At 48.5% G+C, this 24,091-nt stretch overlaps 2 protein-coding genes across 2 annotated transcripts; one reads left to right on the top strand and one right to left on the bottom strand.

Moving 5' to 3' along the window:
- Positions 1 to 16,057: 16,057 nt before the first annotated feature.
- Positions 16,058 to 17,851, bottom strand: LOC109755448 (UDP-glycosyltransferase 90A1). The gene has a single exon (XM_020314358.3). The coding sequence runs from the start codon at positions 17,761 to 17,763 to the stop codon at positions 16,243 to 16,245; it is 1,521 nt and encodes a 506-aa protein (XP_020169947.2). The 5' UTR covers positions 17,764 to 17,851; the 3' UTR covers positions 16,058 to 16,242.
- Positions 17,852 to 21,902: 4,051 nt separating this feature from the next.
- LOC141022817 (uncharacterized) lies at positions 21,903 to 22,697 on the top strand. The gene has a single exon (XM_073499087.1). The coding sequence runs from the start codon at positions 21,903 to 21,905 to the stop codon at positions 22,695 to 22,697; it is 795 nt and encodes a 264-aa protein (XP_073355188.1).
- Positions 22,698 to 24,091: the final 1,394 nt, after the last annotated feature.

Below are 24,091 nucleotides of genomic sequence, written 5' to 3'. Positions count from 1 at the left end.
CCGTAGATGAGCTATGTTCCACGGCCGTATCGTCTCCTCCTCCGACTTGCGTGAGTCTTTATGCTCTCGAACATCAATGAGGTAATATGATCCGTTGTTTAGATTCTTGCTGACCACAAAGGGCCCTTCCCAAGGCGGGGATAACTTGTGCATATCGGTCTGATCTTGGATAAGCCGGAGCACTAGATCGCCTTCTTGAAAAGTTCTGGTTTTAACTCGGTGACTGTGATAACGCCGCAGGTCTTGCTGATAAATCGCCGAGCGAGCCGCCGTTACGTCCCGTTTCTCATCCAACAGGTCCAACGCATCCTGGCGTGCTCTTTCATTATCTGCTTCAACATAAGCTGCCACTCGAGGTGAGTCATGACGAATATCACTTGGAAGGACAGCTTCTGCTCCATAAACCATGAAGAAGGGCGTATAACCCGTAGATCTATTGGGGGTTGTGTTAATGCTCCATAAAACGGCAGGCAACTCTTCAACCCAACAACCCGGTGTCCTCTGCAAAGGAACCATAAGGCGGGGCTTGATCCCCTTCAAGATTTCCTGATTAGCTCTCTCTGCTTGGCCATTAGACTGAGGGTGGGCCACTGAAGACACATCAAGACGGATGTGCTCTCTTTGACAAAACTCCTCCATAGCACCCTTGGACAAATTCGTGCCATTGTCTGTTATAATGCTGTGTGGAAAACCAAAACGTAATATCACCCTCTTTATAAACTGAACCGGCGTGGCTGCATCACACTTGCTAACTGGCTCTGCCTCCACCCACTTGGTAAATTTATCAACCGCCACCAAGAGGTGGGTATTCTTATCCTTAGACCTCTTAAAGGGTCCAACCATGTCAAGCCCCCAGGTTGCAAATGGCCAGGTAATTGGAATCATCCTCAACTCCTGAGCCGGAACATGAGCTTGGCGTGCAAATTCTGACAGCCATCACACCTTTTGACCAAGTCCTCCGCATCAGCATGAGCTGTCAACCAATAGAAACCGTGACGAAAAGCCTTAGCCACCAGGGACTTTGAACCGGCATGATGACCACAATCACCTTCGTGAATCTCGCGTAAAATTTCATGACCTTCTTCGGGAGAAACACAATGTTGAAAAGCCCCTGAGATACTGCAATGATGTAGCTCGCCGTTGACAATAGTCATGGACTTGGAACGCCGGATTATCTGCCTGGCCAGAACTTCATCCTCTGGTAATTCACCCCGGTTCATATACGCCAAGTATGGGATCGTCCAATCCGGGGTGACATGAAGCGCCGCCACCAACTGAGCCTCCTGATCAGGAATAGCTAAGTCTTCCTCCGTGGGTAGCTTGACCGACGGGTTATGCAAAACATCAAGGAAAACATTGGGCGGCACCGGTTTACGCTGGGAGCCCAACTGGCTTAAAGCGTCCACCGCTTCATTCTTTCGCCGGTCTACATGATCAACCTGATAACCCTGGAAATGACCTGCAACAATATCCACCTCTCGATGATACGCTGCCATGAGGGGGTCCTTGGAATCCCAAGTACCAGAAACTTGTTGAGCCACTAGGTCCGAGTCACCAAAACATTTAACCCGGCTCAGATTCATCTCCTTAGCCATCCGAAGACCATGGAGCAGGGCCTCGTACTCAGCTGCATTATTAGTACAAGGAAACATCAAGCGGAGAACATAACAAAATTTGTCACCTCGAGGGGAAGTAAGAACTACTCCAGCCCCCGAGCCCTCCAATTGCCTGGATCCGTCGAAATGAATTGTCCAGTATGTGTTATCGGGTCTATCCTCCGGCACCTGCAACTCTGTCCAGTCATTGATGAAGTCTACGAGTGCTTGAGACTTGACGGCCGTGCGAGGCATATATTTTAATCCGTGAGGCCCAAGCTCAATAGCCCACTTAGCGACCCGGCCGGTCGCTTCTCTGTTCTGGATGATATCTCCCAAAGGAGCAGAACTGACCACAGTAATGGGATGGCCCTGAAAGTATTGCTTCAGCTTCCGGCTCGCCATAAAAACCCCATATACAAGCTTTTGCCAATGTGGATATCTCTGTTTTGACTCAATGAGCACCTCACTGATATAATAAACCGGCCGTTGAATCGGATACTCCTTTCCTGCCTCCTTGCGCTCCACCACAATAGCCACGCTGACAGCTTGAGCATTAGCAGCCACATATAACAGCAATGGTTCCTTGTCCATGGGAGCAGCAAGAACAGGTGGTTCGGCAAGCTTCCGCTTCAGAGCCTCAAACGCTTCATTAGTCGCATCACTCCAAACAAAGTTGTCCGTTTTCTTCAGCATTTGATATAAAGGGATGGCCTTCTCCCCGAGACGACTTATAAACCGGCTCAATGCTGCAATCCGGCCTGCAAGTCGCTGAACATCGTTGATGCACTTCGGTTTAGTCAGTGAAGTAATAGCCTTGATCTTCTCCGGATTAGCTTCAATGCCCCTGTTAGATACCAGAAAACCCAAAAGCTTGCCTGCTGGCACACCAAAAACACACTTGGCCGGGTTGAGCATCATCTTATAAACCCGGAGGTTATCAAAGGTCTCCTTTAAATCATCTATTAATGTTTCCTCCTTCCTGGACTTCACCACAATATCATCCACATAGGCATGGACATTGCGCCCAATCTGGTTATGAAAACAATTCTGAACACAGTGCTGATAAGTTGCCTGGGCACTCTTGAGCCCAAAGGGCATAGACACATAACAGAAGGCTCCAAAGGGAGTTATAAAAGCTGTCTTCTCTTGGTCCTTAACTGCCATCTTAATCTGATGATAACCTGAATAAGCATCCAGAAAACTCAAACGCTCACAACCCGCCGTAGCATCAATGATTTGATCGATACGGGGGAGGGCAAAAGGATCCGTCGGACATGCTTTGTTCAAATCCGTGTAATCTACACACATACGCCAGGTGCCATTCTTCTTAAGCACCAGCACCGGATTAGCCAACCACTCCGGATGAAAAACTTCAACAATGAACCCTGCCGCCAAGAGCCGGGCTACCTCCTCACCAATAGCCTTGCGCCTCTCTTCATTGAGCCGTCGAAGGAATTGTCGGACCGGTTTAAACTTGGGATCAATATTAAGGGTGTGCTCAGCGAGTTCCCTTGGTACACCTGGCATGTCAGAAGGCTTCCATGCAAAGATATCCCGATTCTCACGGACGAACTCGATAAGCGCGCTTTCCTATTTCGGATCTAGATTTGCACTGATGATGAACTGTTTAGATGAATTGCCGGGCACAAAATCAACCATCTTAGTCTCATCAGCCGGTTTAAACTTCAAGGCTGGATCATGCTCCGTGGTTGGTTTCTTCAAGGAAGTCATGTCCGCCGGATCAACGTTGTCCTTATAGAACTTCAACTCCTCTGCTGCACAAACCGACTCAGCATAGGCCGCATCACGTTCCTCACACTCCAAAGCGATCTTGCGGCTTCCATGTATTGTGATAGTCCCTTTATGACCCGGCATCTTGAGCTGCAGATAAACATAACAGGGTCGTGCCATGAACTTAGCATAAGCCGGCCGCCCAAACAAGGCATGATACGGGCTTTGGATTTTCACCACTTCAAAAGTCAATGTCTCTGATCTTGAGTCATACTCATCTCCAAAAGCGACTTCCAGAGCTATTTTACCAACCGGATAGGCTGATTTGCCGGGCCACACCATGGAAAACAGTGTTCGATGGTTTAAGATTCTTATCTGTCAACCCCATACGACGGAAGGTGTCATAATATAAGATGCTGATACTGCTGCCTCCGTCCATGAGCACCTTAGTGAACTTATAACCTCCAACCTGAGGCGCCACCACCAACGCCAAATGACCCGGATTGTCAACCCGGGGCGGGTGATCCTCTCGCCTCCAGATGATAGGCTGCTCAGACCATCGTAAATAATGAGGTACTACCGGTTCAACCGAGTTCACCGTTCGTTTATGAAGCTTCTGATCGCGTTTGCATAAGCTGGTGGTGAAAACGTGGTATTGTCCACTGTTCAACTACTTTGGGTGACTTTGGTATCCTGACTGTTGCTGCTGCTGTCCCTGTTGGTTATAACCACCCTGGCTGCTCTGGTTGCCTTGATTGCCATGTCCGCCCTGATTGCCTTGGAATCCTGAACCGGGATTGCCTCCTCCATAACCCGGCCCATAGGACCCGGGTCCCGAACCGCCGGATGGTCCATGATCATTCCGGAAGAGGTCTAAATTTTTGAATTCTCGCATGATATAACAATCTTTCCAGAGGTGCGTGGTCGGTTTATCCGGCGTTCCAGGATGCTTCGGGCAGGGCTGGTTCAATAGGTAATTCAGGCGCTCCGAATTAGGACTGGGCTCTGCCCTTCTCGGGGGCGGCTTTCCTTTACGACGCTGACCATTACCCTGTGTATTGGTGTTAGCCACAAAATCTGAATTATGATCTGCTTTCCGCTTACCATTATTATTGTGGCCGTCGGGTTATGCTGCTGCCCCTTGGCGTTGCCGCTTTTTTTCCCTTCCCCGGCTTGTCATCGTCAGACTCGGGGTCCTTGGTACTATCAGAATCAGCATACTTAACCAGAGCAGCCATAAGTGTTCCTATATCATTGCAGTGACGCTTGAGCCGTCCCAACTTCAACTTTAAAGGCTGAAACCGACAATTTCCCTCCAATGTTATAATCGCCGAGTCGGCTTTGATGCGATCCGAAGAATGTAAGATCTCTGAAACCCGGCGCACCCAATGGGTTGTTGACTCGCCTTCTCCCTGGACGCAGGCGGCTAAGTCCACAATTGACATAGGTTGCTTGCACATGTCTTTGAAGTTTGCTATAAACCGGGCTTTCAACTTAGCCCATGTCTCGATGGAATTAACTGGTAAGCCTTTCAACCACGTGCGAGCTGTTCCATCCAACATCATAGTGAAATATTTCGCGCAGGCCGCTTCATCCACATCTAACATCTCCATAGTCATCTCATAACTCTCGATCCATGACTCGGGAGGCAAATCAGCGGTGTAATTAGGCACCTTACGGGGGCCCTTGAAATCCTTGGGCAGCCGTACATTGCGCAAAGCCGGGACGAGGCAGGGCACCCCCAAGAGCTGAAAGTAAGGCCTTGCTCTACGGAAACCACCGGACGAACCGGAGTGAGCTGACGGTCCTGCGCAGCTAACTCGGCTTCACGACGTGCTCCGTTGTTCACCACATCCTGAGCATGTGCCCCACCACGCGCCGGATTAGGCCCTCGAGGAGCGTCTCGGTTCCGCGCACTGCTTGACACAGTCGGTTCATCAATGTGCCTGCTATAACTCCGGCTCGGGCGTGGGGTTGAATGAATTCTGTCTCGGCTGTATGAATAAGCCTGCTGCTGCATCATAGCCGTCTGAAGAAGATCCCTAGCACGCCGCGTCTCAATCACCGCTGGGGATTCACCCTCCATTGGGATAGCGGCTAATCGTGATGCGGCCACGATCATATTATCCAAAGGGGTGGAGAAGTGACCCGGCGGTGCCGGTACAATCTGCAGCGGGTTATGGGTCCTTCGAGGGGGATCCGTCATCCGTGGCTGATCCGGTGCTCCGGTCCTCGGCGCCTCAATCCGGTTCACCGCTGCCGGATTACTGGTTCCTACTCCTGGCGTTCCAAAGAGATTCATTGCCTCATAAACCGGTGGTAGTCGTGACTGATGCCTTCTCCTTAACACGTCGTTTGAACCGTTCTGATCCAACAGGAGTCGATAATTTTCCGCCTAAATCCGCTGTGCTTGTGCCTCTAAAGCGACCCGCTCCTGAGCCATCCTGGTTTCTTCAGCCGCTAAGTCCTCCTTAGCTTGAGTTATCTGATCCTGCAGCTTCACCACCTCCGCATTATGCTGATCTTGCATATCGACGGTAACTTGTGTGGTCAGTAAGGCCGTCCAGGCGTCCAATAAATCGGACAAGATTTGGGCCGGCCGGCGCGCGGGGCCTCCCGCCCCAGCTGCCGATCCGGAAATTATTGCTGCCGCGGTTGAAGATTGCAACGTGGGCTGAGTTCCAGCCACGAAGATCGCAACCCGGTTTGCCGGTTCAAAGGGGTCCGAAATACTGTCGCCATCGGAATAGCCCCCAAACTGGCCATCTTGCAGTTGGTACACTGACTCGGTCTCCCCGGTGGACGACTCGTCATCTGAGTGGACGGCGGTCTCGCCATCGGACGCCGGTTCAAGTTCCGCACCATTGATGAAGCCTACGAACACACGTTTCACGGCGGGCTGAACCCGGGCAGGGCTTGCACGCTGAGCCGTCTCGACAAGGTCGGTGCCCGGTTCGCCGATCTTGCCGATGAAGACGTGAATTCCTCCAAAGGGGACCCAGTACCCGTACTCGATTGAGCCGGCCTCAGGGCCCCAGCCTGCGCCATCGATGTAGAGCTTGCCGCGATGACTCTTGGTCATTCGGCCCACGGCGTATCCCTTGAGCCCTTCGAAATTTCCCTTCAAGAACTCGAAACCATCGCGCGATAGCCCCACGGTGGGCGCCAACTGTCGTGGAATTGTCACGACAGATGTCCTAGTGAAAGGACTAGTCATGGAGCCATCGCAATGGGTTAGCTTAAAGGGGTTAAACCGGACAAGGGACACGAGAGTTTTATACTAGTTCGGCCCCTTACGATGAAGGTAAAAGCCTACGTCTAGTTGTGATGGAATTGCTGGGGTTTCGATGATCAGGGAGCCAATATGCTTCGCCTGAGTCTCGAGTTGTCATCTGTTCTCCTTGAACCGCCACCGGGTCATGCCTTTATATACACAGGTCGACGCCCGCCGGCTTACAGAGTCCCGACGCCGGTTTATACACATACCGGCCCGGTCTCTACTTCGTCATACCTTATAATACAAGTCATGAATTACATGGCGGTTTATAACTACAGGCCTTAATCTACCTTTGAGCCTTGGGCCTTCAAGTCTCTGTAATAATCTGCTTTATCCTTGTCTTCATGGGCTTTAAGCATAAACAATCCATTATGGGGATAACCCGGCTATCTTGGCCGGTTTACACCTAGTAGTAATATCCCCAACACTTTGCTTGAAGAAAAATTGCCTAAGATTGATGAATTGGCTAGGAACGTGGATATAATTTCTCTTGATGTTGATTCTTTGAAACTTAGATCTATTCCACCTAAGAATGATATCAATGAGTCTCTCAAAGCCATCAGGATTTCCATTGATGAGTGCAAAGAAAGAACCGCTAGGATGCGTGCTAAGAAAGATTGCTTTATGAAAGCGTGTTCTTCTAGTTTTCATGATAATAAGGATGAAGATCTAAAAGTAATTGATGTGTCCCCTATTAAATCTTTGTTTTGCAATATGAATCTTTATAATGATGGGACTGGAGATGAGTCAACTTTAGTTAAAAGGCGTCCCAATGATTCGGAGTTTTTAGATCTTGATGCAACAATTGGTAAAAGTGGGATTGAAGAGGTCAAAACTTTACATAGCAATGAACCCACTATTTTGGATTTCAAGGAATTTAATTATGATAATTGTTCTTTAATAGATTGTATTTCCTTGTTGCAATCCGTGCTAAATTCTCCTCATGCTTATAAATAAAGCTTTTACTAAACATATCGTTGATGCTTTAATGCAATCTTATGAAGAAAAGCTTGAATTGGAAGTTTCTATCCCTAGAAAACTTTATGATGAGTGGGAACCTACTATTAAAATTAAAATTAAAGATCATATGAATGCTATGCTTTGTGTGATTTGGGTGCTAGTGTTTCCACGATTCCAAAAACTTTGTGTGATATGTTGGTTTCCGTGAATTTGATGATTGTTCTTTCAACTTGCACCTCGCGGATTCCACCATTAAGAAACCTATGAGAAGGATTAATGATATTCTTATTGTTGCAAATAGGAATCATGTGCCCGTAGATTTCATTGTTCTTGATATAGATTGCAATCCTTCATGCTATTATTCTTGGTAGACCTTTCCTTAGAACGATTGGTGCAATTATTGACATGAAAGAATGGAATATTAGATTCCAATTTTCCTTAAGGAAAGGCATGGAACACTTTCCTAGAAATAAAATTAAATTACCTTATGAATCTATTATGAGAGCTACTTATGGATTGCATTCCAAAGATGGCAATACCTAGATCTATTCTTGCCTTTATGCCTAGCTAGGGGCGTTAAACGATAGCACTTGTTGGGAGGCAACCCAATTTTATTTTTGTTTCTTACTTTTTGGTTCTGTTTAGTAATAAATAATTGATCTAGCCTCTGGTTAGATGTGGTTTTATGTTTTAATTAGTTTTTGTGCCAAGTAAAACCTATAGGATCTTCTTGGATGATAGTTATTTGATCTTGTTGAAAAAGTCAGAAACTTTCTGCTCACGAAAACAATTGTTAAAAATCACCAGAATGTGATAAAATACTGATTCCAATTGCAGTAGATCAACAAACAAATTATATAGGCCGTACTATTTTGGTAGATTTTTCCGAGTTCCAGAAGTTTGCGTTAGATACAGATTACTACAGACTGTTCTGTTTTTGATAGATTCTGTTTTTCGTGTGTTGTTTGCTTATTTTGATGCATCTATGGCTACTATCGGAGGTTATGAACCATAGAGAAGTTGTAATACAGTAGGTTTAACACCAATATAAATAAATAATGAGTTTATTACAGTACCTTGAAGTGATGTTTTGTTTTCTTTCGCTAACGGAACTCATGAGATTTTCTATTGAGTTTTGTGTTGTGAAGTTTTCAAGTTTTGGGTAAAGATTTGATGGATTATGGAACACGGAGTGGCAAGAGCCTAAGCTTGGGGATGCCCAAGGCACCCCAAGGTAAAATCCAAGGACAACCAAAAGCCTAAGCTTGGGGATGCCCCGGAAGGCATCCCCTCTTTCGTCTTCGTCCATCGGTAACTTTACTTGGAGCTATATTTTTATTCACCACATGATATGTGTTTTGCTTGGAGCGTCTTGTATGATTTGAGTCTTTCCTTTTAGTTCACCACAATCATCCTTGCTGTACACACCTTTTGGGAGACACACACATTAATCGGAATTTATTAGAATACTCTATGTGCTTCACTTATATCTTTTGAGCTAGAAAATTTTGCTCTAGTGCTTCACTTATATCTTTTAGAGCAGGGCGGTGGTTTTATTTTATAGAGAACAGCATGGTAGTTTGCTTTGGTTAAAATTTTAGTCCTAAAGTGATGAGCATCCAAGATAGGTATAATAAAAACTATCATATAGAGTGCATTGAATATTATGAGAAGTTTGATACTTGATAATTGTTTTGAGATATGAAGATGGTGATACTAGAGTCATGCTAGTTGAGTAGTTGTGAATTTGAGAAATACTTGTGTTAAAGTTTGTGATTCCCGTAGCATGCACGTATGGTGAACCGTTATGTGATGAAGTCGGAGCATGATTTATTTATTGATTGTCTTCCTTATGAGTGGCGGTCGGGGACGAGCGATGGTATTTTCCTACCAATCTATCCCCCTAGGAGAATGCGCGTAGTACTTCATTTCAATAACTAATAGATTTTTGCAATAAGTATGTGAGTTCTTTATGACTAATGTTAGTCCATGGATTATACGCACTCTCACCCTTCCACCATTGCTAGCCTCTCTAGTATCGCGCAACTTTCGCCGGTACCATACACCGACCATTACCTTCCTCAAAACAGCCACCATACCTACCTATTATGGCATTTCCATAGCCATTCCAAGATATATTGCCATGCAACTTACCACCGTTCCATTTATTATGACACGCTCCATCATTGTCATATTGCTTTGCATGATCATGTAGCTGACATCGTATTTGTGGCAAAGCCACCTTCATAATTCTTTCATACATGTCACTCTTGATTCATTGCATATCCCGGTACCCTGCCGGAGGCATTCACATAGAGTCATATTTTGTTCTAAGTATTGAGTTGTAATTCTTGAGTTGTAAGTAAATAAAAGTTGATGATCATCATTATTAGAGCATTGTCCCAAGTGAGGAAAGGATGATGGAGACTATGATTCCCCCACAAGTCGGGATGAGACTCCGGACAAAAAAGAAAAAAAAGAAAAGAAAAAAAAGAGGCCATAAAAAAAGAGAAAAGGCCCAAATAAAAAAATGAGAGAAGAAGAGAGAAGGGACAATGTTACTATCCTTTTACCACACTTGTGCTTGAAAGTAGCACCATGATCTTCATGATAGAGAGTCTCTTATGTTGTCACTTTCATATGCTAGTGGGAATTTTACAGTATAGAACTTGGCTTGTGTATTCCAATGATGGGCTTCCTCAAAAATGCCCTAGGTCTTCGTGAGCAAGTGAGTTTGATGCACACCCACTTAGTTTCTTTTGTTGAGCTTTCATACACTTTTAGCTCTAGTGCATCCGTTGCATGGCAATCCCTACTCACTCACATCGATATCTATTAATGGGCATCTCCATAGCCCGTTGATACCCTTAGTTGATGTGAGACTATCTTCTCCTTTTTGTCTTCTCCACAACCACCATTCTATTCCACATATAGTGCTATGTCCATGGCTCACGCTCATGTATTGCGTGAAGATTGAAAAAGTTTGAGAACATCAAAAGTATGAAACAATTGCTTGGCTTGTCATCGGGGTTGTGCATGATTAAATACTTTATGTGATGAAGATAGAGAATAGCCAGACTATATGATTTTGTAGGGATAACTTTCTTTGGCCATGTTATTTTGAGAAGACATGATTGCTTTGTTAGTATGCTTGAAGTATTATTATTTTCATGTCAATATTAAACTTTTATCTTGAATCTTTCGGATCTGAACATTCATGCCACAATAAAGAAAATTACATTGAGAAATATGCTAGGTAGCATTCCACATCAAAAATTATGTTTTTATCATTTAACTACTCGAGGACGAGCAGGAATTAAGCTCGAGGATGCTTGATACGTCTCCAACGTATCTATAATTTTTGATTGTTCCATGCTATTATATTATCTGTTTTGGACGTTTAATGGGCTTAATTATACACTTTTATATTATTTTCGGGACTTACCTATTAACCCAAGGCCTAGTGCAAATTGCTGTTTTTTGCCTATTTCAGTGTTTCGCAGAAAAGGAATATCAAACGGAGTCCAAACGGAATGAAACCTTCGGGAGAGTTATTTTTGGAACAAACGTGATCCAGAGGACTTGGAGTGGACGTCAAGTAACGAACGAGGAGACCACGAGGCAGGGAGGTGCGCCTGCCCCCTGGGTGCGCCCCCACCCTCGTGGGCCCCTCGTAGCTCCACCAACCTACTTCTTCCTCCTATATATACCTACGTACCCCAAAACCAACCAGGAGCACCACGAAACCCTATTTCCACCACTGCAACCTTCTGTACCCGTGAGATCCCATCTTGGGGCCTTTTCCGGCGCTCCGCCGGAGGGGGCATCGGTCACGGAGGGCTTCTACATCAACACCATAGCCTGTCCGATGATGTGTGAGTATTTTACCACAGACCTTCGGGTCCATAGTTATTATCTAGATGGCTTCTTCTCTCTCTTTGGATCTCGATACAAAGTTCTTCTCGATCTTCTTGGAGATCTATTCGACGTAACTCTTTCTTGCGGTGTGTTTGTTGAGATCCGATGTATTGTGGGTTTATGATCAAGATTATCTATGAACAATATTTGAATCTTCTCCGAATTCTTTTATTTATGATTGGTTATCTTTGCAAGTATCTTCGAATTATCAGTTTGGTTTGGCCTACTAGATTGATCTTTCTTGCAATGGGAGAAGTGCTTAGCTTTGGGTTCAATCTTGCGTTGCTCGATCCCAGTGACAGAAAGGGAAACGACACGTATTGTATTGTTGCCATCGAGGATAAAAAGATGGGGTTTATATCATATTGCTTGAGTTTATCCCTCTGCATCATGTCATCTTGCCTAATGCGTTACTATGTTCTTATGAACTTAATACTCTAGATGCATGCTGGATAACGGTCGATGTGTGGAGTAATAGTAGTAGATGCAGGCAGGAGTCGGTCTACTTGTTGCGGACGTGATGCCTATATACATGATCCTGCCTAGATATTCTCATAACTATGCACCGTTCTATCAATTGCTCGACAGTAATTTGTTCACCCACCGTAATACTTATGCTATCTTGAGAGAAGCCACTAGTGAAACCTATGGCCCCCGGGTCTATTTTCCATCATATAAGTTTCCAATCTATTTTTATTTTGCAATCTTTACTTTTAATCTTTATCATAAAAATAACAAAAATATTATCTTATCATCTTTATCAGATCTCACTTTTGCAAGTGGCAGTGAAGGGATTGACAACCCCTTTATCGCGTAGGTTGCAAGGTTCTTATTTGTTTGTGTAGGTACGAGGGACTTGCGTGTGGCCTCCTACTGGATTGATACCTTGGTTCTCAAAAACTGAGGGAAATACTTACGCTACTTTGCTGCATCACCCTTTCCTCTTCAATGGAAAACCAGCGCATGCTCAAGAGGTAGCAGGCATCATGGTAAATATCTTAACCCCACTTCAAAATAAGGCATTTGTTCATGATGGAGGTGTTAATGATGCACGATCCCTCAAGATTCTTAGTTTTGCACATAAGCTTCCATTTAATCATCATATACTTCGTCCTATTATCAACAGAGTCCCCCCCGGGTATTATATTTACCCCTCCAGAGGGCCTCAAGTTTTCCTCGATACAAATGGAATTTGCTGCTTTAAGCTTTATCAACAATAGGGGTACAAAAGAAACATATATGGGAAGGAGCCGAGCTTACAATTCAAATGATTAGCTACACGATTTTTTTAGCGGGGGCAACCCATAGCGATCAATTTGCTTGTGCTGAGGTTAATCTTGAGACTAGACATGGCCTAGAGAAGGATAAAATTAAGGTTTGCAAGGTGCATATCGTGTTTCTCAATGAGAATAATGATGTCATCGTTCCCATTCAAGGCCCCATTTGGAGTTATACATCGACGCTACTAGGCTGAATTATGAATCGGCCATGTGGTTTAGTCCGTGGATTATTTATATCTTTATTTTTTCCACCCTCACATTCAAGGCCCCGTTTGGGGTTTTGGAACTTGGTGCCCGTTTCTCTCTTCTATCGTAATGAAAAGGCAGCGCTCGGGCCGGTTGCTCGAAAAAAAACATGCATGTTGATGCTCATGTGCACTTTTAAGAAAGAGCTTCGTCGATGATCACTCAATCATGAGAAGAAATTCCACATTTAATTGATTTTTTATTCAATAAAATATTGTTATGGGCATATACAATCTGGTCGACTTAGGAATTGCTATTCCTCAGTAATAACCATCTGATAAAGGTCTTCTCACAAATTTATTTGCACAAATCTTGATTCTACATCACATAGTTCTTCTGGATGACATAGAAATAATTATTTCCCAGTCACATGAGATTTTTCGAAAAGAGGCGCTTTATTATTTAAGAGATTTAAGCATCACACCCGGCCTCTGCATTACTAAGATGTACACAGCCAAAAAATGTCTTCTCACACAAATGAAAAATAAAAAGGCGAAATACAAAAACATGAAGAGTCCGTATAACGCCTAAAGCGGAGGGTGGTCAATCCTAAGATCATGTTGTCACCCATGCTGGGTAAAAGTATCCCTCGCCGTAGCCTCCAATCGTGTACACACCTCCGTAAACAGGTCTCGATTCTCCACGCGTTGTAGAGAGGACCATAAATGAATAGTCCCGGTATATCTGTAGATAACCTGCATCAGGGAAGTACTTTTATCATTAAAAACCTTATCATTTCTACATAGCCAAAGCGACCAAATAACGGCAAGCGCTCCCACCCTGAGAAAAGTTCTAAACCTGTGATCAATCCCATGTAACCAGTTGCCAAATACATTAGCAATACTATAAGGAGGATACAAGACAGAAGCTATTTGGATGACTGACCATATAAAACGAGCCAATTTGCATTGAAAAAATAAATGTTTTATTGTCTCGTCATGGTGACAAAAGAAATATTGCGGACTTCCATGCCAATTCCTCTTAATAAGGATATCTTTAGTAAGAATAACTCCGCGACGAAGATACCATGCAAAGATTTTATTCTTAAGAGGTATCTTCATCTTCCAGATCTTCTTCTTATTATCAACTGGCACATCAGACTGGATTAATGTTCTATACATGGAATCCACTGAGAATTTTCCATTCCCATGAAGGTTCCATCGAAATACATCAGACCCATGTGACAGGTGCACCATGGACAACCGCTGGAGCAGGATGTTCCACGATTGGAGTCTAGGTCCAATTAAATCTCTTCTGAATGTCACATTTGGTGGAAATGATTCCATTACCGTGGTGATAGTATCACCCTTGTGGCGCACAATGTTGTATAGAGCCGGATATTGTTCCCGGAGTGTGGCATTTCCTAGCCATCTGTCCTCCCAGAATCTAATTTCCGAGCCGTCCTTAATTGAGAAGGATCCATAGCAGAAGAAATATTTCTTCATAGCCATTAGACCCGCCCAAAAGTGGAAATCCCCAAGCTTCCAGTATACTTGGGATACCGCCTCGGAGCCCACATATTTCCTCCTCAGGAGGGTTTGCCATACACCTTCTTCCATCAGAAATTTAAACAACCATTGGCCGAGGAGGGCCCTATTCTTAACCTCAAGGTCATGAATACCCAACCAGCCTTGGTCTTTGGGACGGCAAACCACACTCCATTTGGCCAGTCGATATTTCTTTCTATCGCTATCTCCTTGCCAAAAGAATCTTGATTGAAAATAATCCAATCAATGTATAACTCCTTTCGGCAACTGGAAGAAGGAAATCATATATAGTACCATATTGCTAAGTACTGAATTTATGAGGACCAATCTTCCACCCAGAGACAGCAGTTTACCTTTCCAACTAATAAGTCTTTTTTGCAGTCTCTCCTCGACGTGTTTCCATTCAGCATTTGTGAGTCTCCGATAATGTATCGGTATCCCCAAATATGTGATCGGAAACTGGCCCAACCCGCATCCAAACAGTTCAGCGTACAGGTGGGCCTCGTCTTGAGCCTAGCCAAAGCAAAACAATTCACTTTTATGGAAATTGATCTTAAGACCCGAGAGTTACTCGAATGCTGATAGAATTAGTTTCAAATTTCTTGCTTTCTCGAAGTCATGATCCATGAAGAGAATCGTATCATCGGCATATTGAAGTATAGAGAGACCACCATCAACTAGATGATTTACTACCCCTTCAATTTGGCCATCAATCTTGGCACGCTCAATCATGATCGCAAGCATATCCGCCACTATATTGAATAGCTTGGGCGATACCGAGTCACTTTGTCGTAAACCCTTCTTCGTTTGGAAATAGTGTCCAATGTCATCATTGACCTTAATGGCAACACTACCTCCAGAAACGAAGCTATGGATCATAGCGCGCCACTCTGCAGAAAATCCTTTCATTCTGAGAGTCTGTTGAAGAAAGGGCCACTTGACTTTGTCATAAGCCTTTTCAAAGTCTATTTTGAGAACCACCCCATTCAACTTTTTTCGGTGTAATTCATGGACTGCTTCATGAAGGATAACAACACCATCAAGGATGTGTCTGCCTTGCATAAAAGCTGTCTGTGAAGGACGAACCACATGTTCAACAACCGAATTTAGCCTAATAGTCGCAACCTTCGTGAATATTTTAAAACTAACATTAAGAAGGCAAATAGGACTATATTGTTGTATCCTTTCAGCCTCATTAACCTTAGGTAATAAAATAATCTCACCGAAGTTTAAGCGAAACAATTCTAGTTGGCCAGCATGTAAGTCACTAAACAAAAGTAGGAGATCCGGTTTGATGACTTCCCAAAAGTGCTGATAGAACTCAGCAGGAAAACCATCCGGACCCGGGGCTTTGTTGTGGTCCATTAGGAAAACCGCCTTTCTAACTTCCTCCTCAGAGTATGGGGCTGTTAGAAGGTTGTTTTCCTCATCAGAAACCTGGAGGATGTCATTTGTTCGGGACCCATCCATCGAGAAGTTTCCTTCCTCTGGGGCTCCGAACAAATTTTTATAATAATTAGTGATATAAGATTCAAGTTGCGAGAAAGACCAGAACAAATAACAAATCCGCAGAATCATCTGGTATACGTAACCAGATACCGGAGTTCCATGTTGACATTGATCTTTATTCGCACAAACATCACACCTAGTTACTTTTACAATAGGTTTCGGGATATGATACATTGCTCATATTTCTTCATTGCACATACTACTTGCCACCATTCGCAAAAAAAAAAAAAAACATATTACTTGCCACCAACGTGTGCCGTGCTAGCCTTGTCTGTCGGCTGCCCAGACAGCTCGCTAATCATCTCCTCCACCATTTTCCACGACGAACCACCTGCGGACATGGCGTGTTGTGCGTGCCCCGCCAAAACCGCCGCGTTCTTCGCCGCCGACGCCCTTGTGTCCCCTAACATTATCTCCCTCACCGCCCTCGAAACCTCCTCGCCCTTGACCAACCCCCCGGTGGACCTGACCCTGACACCGACCTTAAGTTCATCAACGACGAGCTTCGCGTTGAGAGGTTGGTCAAACATCATCGGCCACACCGCCAATGGCACGCCGGCGCACACGCTCTCCAGCACCGAGTTCCATCCGCAGTGGCTTAGGAATCCTTTCACACAGTCGTGCTGGAGGATTGCCGGTTGGTCCACCCACCCTTCCGTTACCACCCCCCTACCTTGGACGCGCTCGTGGAATCCTATGCCGAGGTCAGCACTATCGTCTGACCGCACGGCCCACAGGAAGTTCACCTGGGCGTCTTCCAGCCCTCGCGCCACCTCCTTGAGCTGCTCGTCCGACACCGCCAACAGCGTCCCGAGGGCGACGAAGAGCACGGACTGGCCGGCGGCTGCCTTCTCGTCCAGCCACCGCAGCCATGAGTGCTTGGCGTTATGGACTTCGTCGACGACGGTGAAAGAAGGTTGCCGGGCTAGGCAGAGCGGGCCGATGGGCCAGGCCCTGGGCCCGACGTGCTGGTCCCAGTGATCGATGTAGCTGCTCTCGAGGTGGTGGAAGGTGTTCATGATCACACCGCGGCTCCCGACGACAGCCATCGCCATCTTTGCGTCGAGGACTATCGCCGGCAGGGGCAGCGGAGGGATATCGGCCAGCAGGAACTGGACATGAGGGAACTCCGGCACCGTGTAGGTGCCCGTGGCGCCGCCCGTAGCGTCGCACTGCGGAGGCCCACATCCTGGCTTGTCGCGCACGAACGCCTCCCGCATCACGTGCGCGAACGCGGATGTTCCCAGGAACGACAGCCTCGGGACGCCGAGCGCGCCGGCCGACTCTCCGGTCCAGTACAGGAACGCGTCGGCGACGAGCAGGGTGGCGGGGGGACGCATGGCCGCGAGCGCCTCCTCGAAGCGCGGTCGCAGCGCCGTCGTGGTCTCTGTGAAGGCGGCGAAGGACGACGCCGACGCAACACCCTCGACGTTCTCCGCACCCTGCGAAGAGTGCCCGTCCCCGTCCGGGAACGGGAGCTCGACCACGTCGACGCCGTCGGGCAGAGCCGCGCGTACGAAGGCCGCGTTGCCTGGGGTAGTGAAGAAGGTCACGGTGGCGAGGCGCCGGCGTAGTAGGAGGTGCGCCAGGTGGGTGAGCGGGATGGTGTGGCCTCTCGCCATGAACGGGAAGATGGCAACGTGAGGGAGCTCACGACCGGCATCATCACATGGAAGGGCAGCACTAGGAGCCATGCTTCTCTGCTCTGCTTCAGCGCCTTGGAATGGATGTGGTGGTCTGTAGCGCCATATATACATACAAGGAAGAAAGTAAGGGCGTCTTTGACCGAACGCTCAAAATCTAAGGGCCCTCTTAGCTGGCGAATTTCCCCGAGAGATGGCAATTGCGAACGTTTTTATATTCATAATAGACCAGCGTCAGTTAATATGAATCATAGGGAGTGTACTAGACCAGCGTCAGTTAATATGGATTGGAGGGAGTAGCAAATTTCGCGTGACGCCGCCAGCCTGCTTTGGTCTTGGCCGGGGACGAGGGGAGCAGCTTTGGTCTTGGCCGGGGACGAAGGAAGGAGCGCTGCCCGGCTAGGACGAGGAGGAGGGCTGCTGTGGTTGAAGATGACGAGAAAGACAAAAAAGTGAAGAAAAAAAGTTTGCCGGTTTCTCCCTGAAATATCGTCGGAATTTACCAGACGAAGGTTGGTGGGGTTGCAGGATGTTGGCCGGTATGCGGGGTGGTTACCGGAGGCAAGGAACAATGTGGGGGTGGCGCCGCCATGGAATCGGCCAACAAGATAGAGGTGTGTCTAGCTTGTTGCTGGGGTGGTTACCGGAGGCCATGAAACGCGCGAGGGAAAGGGAATCTTTTGCTGAAAGTTGCCCTTAGCTGCAAAAAAAAAAAGAGTAGCAGTTAAAACATTAGAGGTTCAACTAGCTAACTGCACTTCTCAAAATTGATTTCTTTTGAACAATTAAGTGTTTTGAAAAGTTTGGTTAGAGATGCCCTTGCATGGGGCGTACACAACCGCAAACAACCCATTGCTTTCAAGACTCTCAGGATGAGATTGCTAGCACAACCAACTCTGAATGTAATCATAATCAAGAACAGACCCTGGGTGATCAGGTTTTCTCCTCGCCCCGTCAGCGGCACTGGTCCTCCCCGCCTCCGATGGCCTTTGGGTTGTGGAGGTGCGGAGACCTCGCCTCTACTGGTGGGAGGGGCCCTTCTCTTGTTCTTGTTGGGTTCAACATCTTGGTTGGGGTTGTGTGGTGGCGGTGATGCCCTTAGCAGAAATAACGTCTCACACGTTTGACCTTCGTCCCGATGGCGTGTCTAGCATCGTCGGAGGGCATGTGAAGGTGTGTCTCCGTCAGATCATACGGGATTCGGTCGGTGTTGTTCTTCGGTGTGTCTGGTTGGATGCAGTCTTTGTTCAGTGTTTATAAGTCTGATCCTTCCGATCTACAATTCTTTTCATCGACCGTTGATCAAGGCTAAAACGTATATCCGTACCTGTTCATCACTTTAGCGTGTGGACGCGCAGAGGCATATAGCCTTTGGGTGCAACCGCCAGGAAATAGTTGCGCGAAGTTTGGTTCAACAAGTTTGGCTGGCATGCTAATAGCAGATTACATGGGTGGGCTATGTAATCTTGTTTCTGACATTGAGGTCATGTATTGCTGTAAACCTTGGTATTTGGAGACTTTATTTTTTCTAGGAAAAACTTCTAATCTATTCATCAATTATCTAGATAGTACGAAGAAACTAGAAGTAAAAATTACATGTAGGTCCACTAGCGACGACTACAAGCACTGGAGCAAGCCGAAGACGCGCCGCCGTCATTGCCACTCCCTTGTCGAAGTCGGGCAAACCTTGTTGAATTAGACAGCCAGGAAGCCGTCGGGCTAAGATCCCACAGGACCAACGCACCAGAACAACAACCGCCACCGATGAATGGAAGTGTAGACCGGAAGGATCCAACTTGTAGAGACATAAACGTAGATGAAGAAAGACCGGATCCAGGAGGATCCACCATAGACAAACGTCGACTGAATCCCGTGAGATCCGCCGGAGACACACCTCCACACGCTTTCCGACGACGCTAGACTCACCGTCGGACGGGGGTTAAGCCGGGAGAACTTTATTCCATCTTCAGGAAGCCGCCTCCGCCTCGCCTTCCTGAGCAGGACACAAACCCCAACGAAACTAAAAAACACCTAAAAACAGAGTCCTCCCGCCGGCAAGGTCCGGGATCCACCGCATCTCCATGGCCCTAAGGCCACAGGAGACGAGACAGACCGGCGTCAGCATCGACGGGAGGCGGAGGAAACCCTAACACATGTGCTTCTTGCCTCCCAAGTGAAGGGGTACGCGTTGTGTGGTGTTTTTCCAACGTGGTATTTGGTGACTTGGACCTATGTTTGATCAATGAAATGGTTGTGTTCATCGTATGATGCAGAGGCCGGGATTACCTCTTTTCAAAAAAGCTAGAAAAAAGAGAATTGTCTTTATCGACGATGGTTGCTACTCTGGTGCGCTGTTCCTATGGATCCTTACCACGATCACTTTTCGACTGTTTACTACAATAAAGTTTGCTCGGCTTCGATGACGGAGTGGCGGCACGCCTTCAGCTCGTCCCTGCGCTTGCAGTCGCTGATAGGTGGTTCAGGGACATGGTGTAATTCTTGTTACCTCTAATGCTCTCTGTACTAGTGAAAATGATTGAGTGTGAATATATGAGAAGTTTTAAAAAAAACTATGAATGCAATCGCTATGTTTGATTAATGAAAGTTTCTTCTTCAAACAGAAGAAGAAGAAAAACTAGCGGTAGCTTGCCAACTTAAGCACTGACTTTATGTTTGACGGAGCACATGGTAGCCGCCGCATAGCTATCCTGACATTTTGGCAAATAATATTTGTCATTGTTTTATTAGCCATTGGATTTAAAAATACAGCGGACGCTGTCTTGTCGTCATTAGTTGACAATGTGTTGTACTGATTGGGCGTATGTCCTGGACGACGGGCTGTGGCACAGAGCGATTTGATATCATACTTACTCCTACAACGCTGCAGCAGCGTGGAGCCGAAGGGCACTGAATTAGCCTGTACCGGGGGCCGTCGTCATCCTGAAACTAGATTGCAACATGATTGCCACTGAATTGTTACATGCTGCACCGAACAGGTCGATCCACTATGATGACTGATCCATGACATTACCACAGCGTCAGCGTCATGGGGAGGGGGTGCAATTCTTTGGCCAGAAGACAACGTGACCAACAGATGATCGCCGGCGTCCCCACGAGCCTCCGCTCCTCAGAGCATCTCTAGCCGCGCCCCCAACAGGCTCTCTCAAGACTTTTTTTAGTGCCGGTGGCCCAAAATCGGTCCAGTCGCGCCCTAAGGATCTTATTTAGCGCGGGTATGGGCCGAAATAACAGCCGGCGAACCTGAGCCGAACCCAAACACCCGGGGGTCGCCTGGGGGCGCCCGCAGAAGCGAAAAGGGGCGTGGAGCCGCTCTGTTGGCGAGTGGAGGCCCTTTTCCCGCCGTTTCCTCCCGCTTTCCCCCCTCGACTTCCCTCTCATTCTCCATTCCTCCCGCCAATCTCCTCCTCCTCCCCTCCCGACCGGCCGTCATGCCGCCGAAGAAGTACGTGGTCCCCCGCGCCGCGACTGATGCCGCCACCCAGCCGAAGCAGAGGAAGCAGAGGGCGCCGCCGTCCAAGCTCCCGGGCATGTCTAACGCCGACTGGAGGGCGGAAGTTCAACGCCGGGAGGCTGTCACCACCGATCGGCGGAACAGGGCCAACGCCAAGAAGGACCGGGACAGCGCGGCGCTCACGGCTGCGGCGGTGGCGGAGCAGGCGGAGCGCTCGGCCGAACAAGCCGAGGCGGCTCGCGCGGGGATGATGAATCCACCCGGCGGCCACGGCCCGTACGCCCCATGGAGCCAGCAAAGCATCGGGTCTCCGGCCGGCTTCTCGTCGTCGCCACAACCCTGGGGCTGCACGCCGTCGCCGGGCTACGCCGACGGTGACGCGCATGGCGGGTTCAACCCCAACATCGCTGTTGAATATATGGTTTGTGCATGTATATTGTATAGCTCGGCCCACCTCCTAGTAATTGTATAGTTGAGGTTGTGGCCCACCTTGTACTCCATATATACGTGCGCTATGCACCGATCAATATATCGTGAAGCATTGCCAGAACACTCGTTTTCAACATGGTATCATACCTGCGATCCTAACCCTAACCCTTGCCGCCGCCGCGATCTCATCGCCGTTGCCGCAACCCGCCGCTGCCGCGTTCCTTCGCCGCTGCCCCCATGTGCCGCCGCCGCCCGCGCTTCCGCACGCAACCCGCCGCTCCGCCCCAAGCCGCGCCGCCACCCCCTTGCCGCGCCGTCTCCCCACGTGCCGCCGCACCCCCCTCTCGGACTCATGGCCTCCCCCGCTTCCTCCGGTACCACCCGCAGCCGCCGCACCAACCCGTTCGAAGGCCCCGACCCCGTCGTCATCCGCGATCTCAACATCCTCGCTCGGGTTCCCGTCGTCCTCGATCACCTCACCTCCACCTACTATGCCTGGAAGACCTACTTCTCCCTTGTGTTCCGTGAGTACAATCTCCGGGATCACATCGATGGCTCCGTGGACTCCCGCTTCATGGAGGACGATGAGGAGTGGACGTCCATCGACGCCACTCTCATCCGTTTGTTCTACACCACCATCTCGAAGGACCTCTTCCACACAGTGGTCTCTGCCGACGATGACGCTCACGCCATTTGGACTAAGCTCAACGGCCTCTTCACCGACAACGCGCTCCAACGCAAGGTTTTCTTGCACTGCGAGTTTTTTGGGTGCCAACAACTCGACTCGTCTGTTGACGATTATTGCATGCGCCTCAAGAAGCTTGTTGACGAGCTCCGTGACCTCGGTGAGAAGGTCTCCGACGAGCTTCTTCTCAGCACCCTCATCACCGGCCTGAACGAAGACTTCGGGAACACCGCCTCCAACATCCCTCTCATCACCAACCCGACCTTCCCCAAGATCGTCGCGTACCTGAAGCTGGAGGAGAGGAGGATGCGGATGTCGCGCACTCGGGCCACCCACACGGCCCTCACCGCCGGTACCCGCGGCGGTGCGCCGCCCACCGCCCTGGCTCCCCCACCCCGGCCCGCCCCGGGCCCCTTCCAGGCGCTGCCGCCGCCCGGGTTCCCCTACCCGGTGCCGCCATAGGCCCCCCGCCGCCCCCTGCCGAGCAGCAGCAGCGCCGGGGCGGGCGCCACGGTCGAGGTGGCCGCAAACAGCAGCAGCAGCCGGCTACCCACGGCAGGGCGCCGCGCCAGCCGCAGCAGTAGCTCCTGCCGGCGCCCTGGCAGGCTGGCCAGAACCCCTGGACAGGGGTCGTTCACACGTACTCCATGCCTGTACCGCGCGCCCCCGTCCCCGGCTTCTTTGGCGCCCGCCCAGCATCTCAGGAGGCGCTTTACGCGGTCCCTCAGCCGTACCCGCCCGCGCCGCTCTACGGCCCCTCTGCGGCCTATGGGCTACCTTCGGCCGGTGGGTTCGCGGCACCGCCGCCACAGCCGCTGCCGTTGGCCCCGGCCCTCCCGCCGGCGCCTTGGGACCCCACGCTTCTAGCGGCCCTCCACACCGCCCCCACGCCACAGCAGTACACTGGCGGTGGCGACTGGTATATGGACACCGGAGCCACGGCTCACATGGCCGCCAACCCCGGTAACCTTCTTACCACTCACCCCGTTCACACCGCTGCTCGCATTACCGTGGGCGACGGTTCTTCCATGCCTATTACTCATGTCGGTCATGCTGCTTTTCCTTCTAACTCCATGGCATTATATCTTTCTAACGTAATTGTCTCCCCTGACATCATTAAAAATCTTGTTTCCGTTCATTCTCTTACACGTGAAAATCCTGTCACCGTTGAATTTGACATGTTTGGCTTTTCTATTAAGGATGCCCGTACCCGGATGGTGCTCCACCGATGTGACAGCCCCGACGAGCTCTACCCGGTCCACTCATGCACCTCCTCCGTCGCTGCACCCATGGCGCTTTCCGCTGGAGTGGACCTTTGGCATGCTCGTCTCGGTCATCCCAACACTGCCACCCTTCGTCATATTCTTCGGAGTTTTTCATTCATGTGTAATAAGATCGACGATCACACTTGTCATGCTTGTCGTCTCGGCAAACAAGTTCGTCTTCCTTTTAGCACTTCCCCGCACGTTGCATCATACCCATTTGAGTTAATTCATAGTGATGTTTGGACCTCTCCTGGTGCAAGTAACATGGGCTATCTTTATTATCTTGTTATACTTGATGATTTTTCGCACTATGTGTGGACCTTCCCGTTGCGGCGAAAGTCGGAATCTGTTGCCACTCTCACCGCGTTCTACTCCTATGTCTCCACGCAGTTTGGCCGACCCATTCATGCGTTGCAAACAGACAATGGGAAGGAGTTTGATAATCTTGCGATCTGCAACCTTCTCGCCACACACGGCACGATCTTTCGTCTCACTTGCCCGTACACTTCGCAACAAAATGGCCGCGTTGAGCGCGTGCTTCGCACTCTTAATGACTGCGTCCGCACCCTCCTCTTTCACGCCAACGTGCCA

The sequence above is a fragment of the Aegilops tauschii genome, chromosome 5 (genome assembly GCF_002575655.3).
Source record: "Aegilops tauschii subsp. strangulata cultivar AL8/78 chromosome 5, Aet v6.0, whole genome shotgun sequence".
NCBI classification, from domain to species: Eukaryota; Viridiplantae; Streptophyta; class Magnoliopsida; order Poales; family Poaceae; genus Aegilops; species Aegilops tauschii.
This window is presented reverse-complemented; position numbering and strand designations above follow the sequence as displayed.

What these genes read in the sequence shown, in the direction of transcription:
- LOC141022817 (XM_073499087.1), top strand. Translation starts at nt 21,903, where the DNA reads ATGGCCTCCCCCGCTTCCTCCGGTACCACCCGCAGCCGCCGCACCAAC.
- LOC109755448 (XM_020314358.3), bottom strand. Translation starts at nt 17,763, where the DNA reads ATGTATATATGGCGCTACAGACCACCACATCCATTCCAAGGCGCTGAA.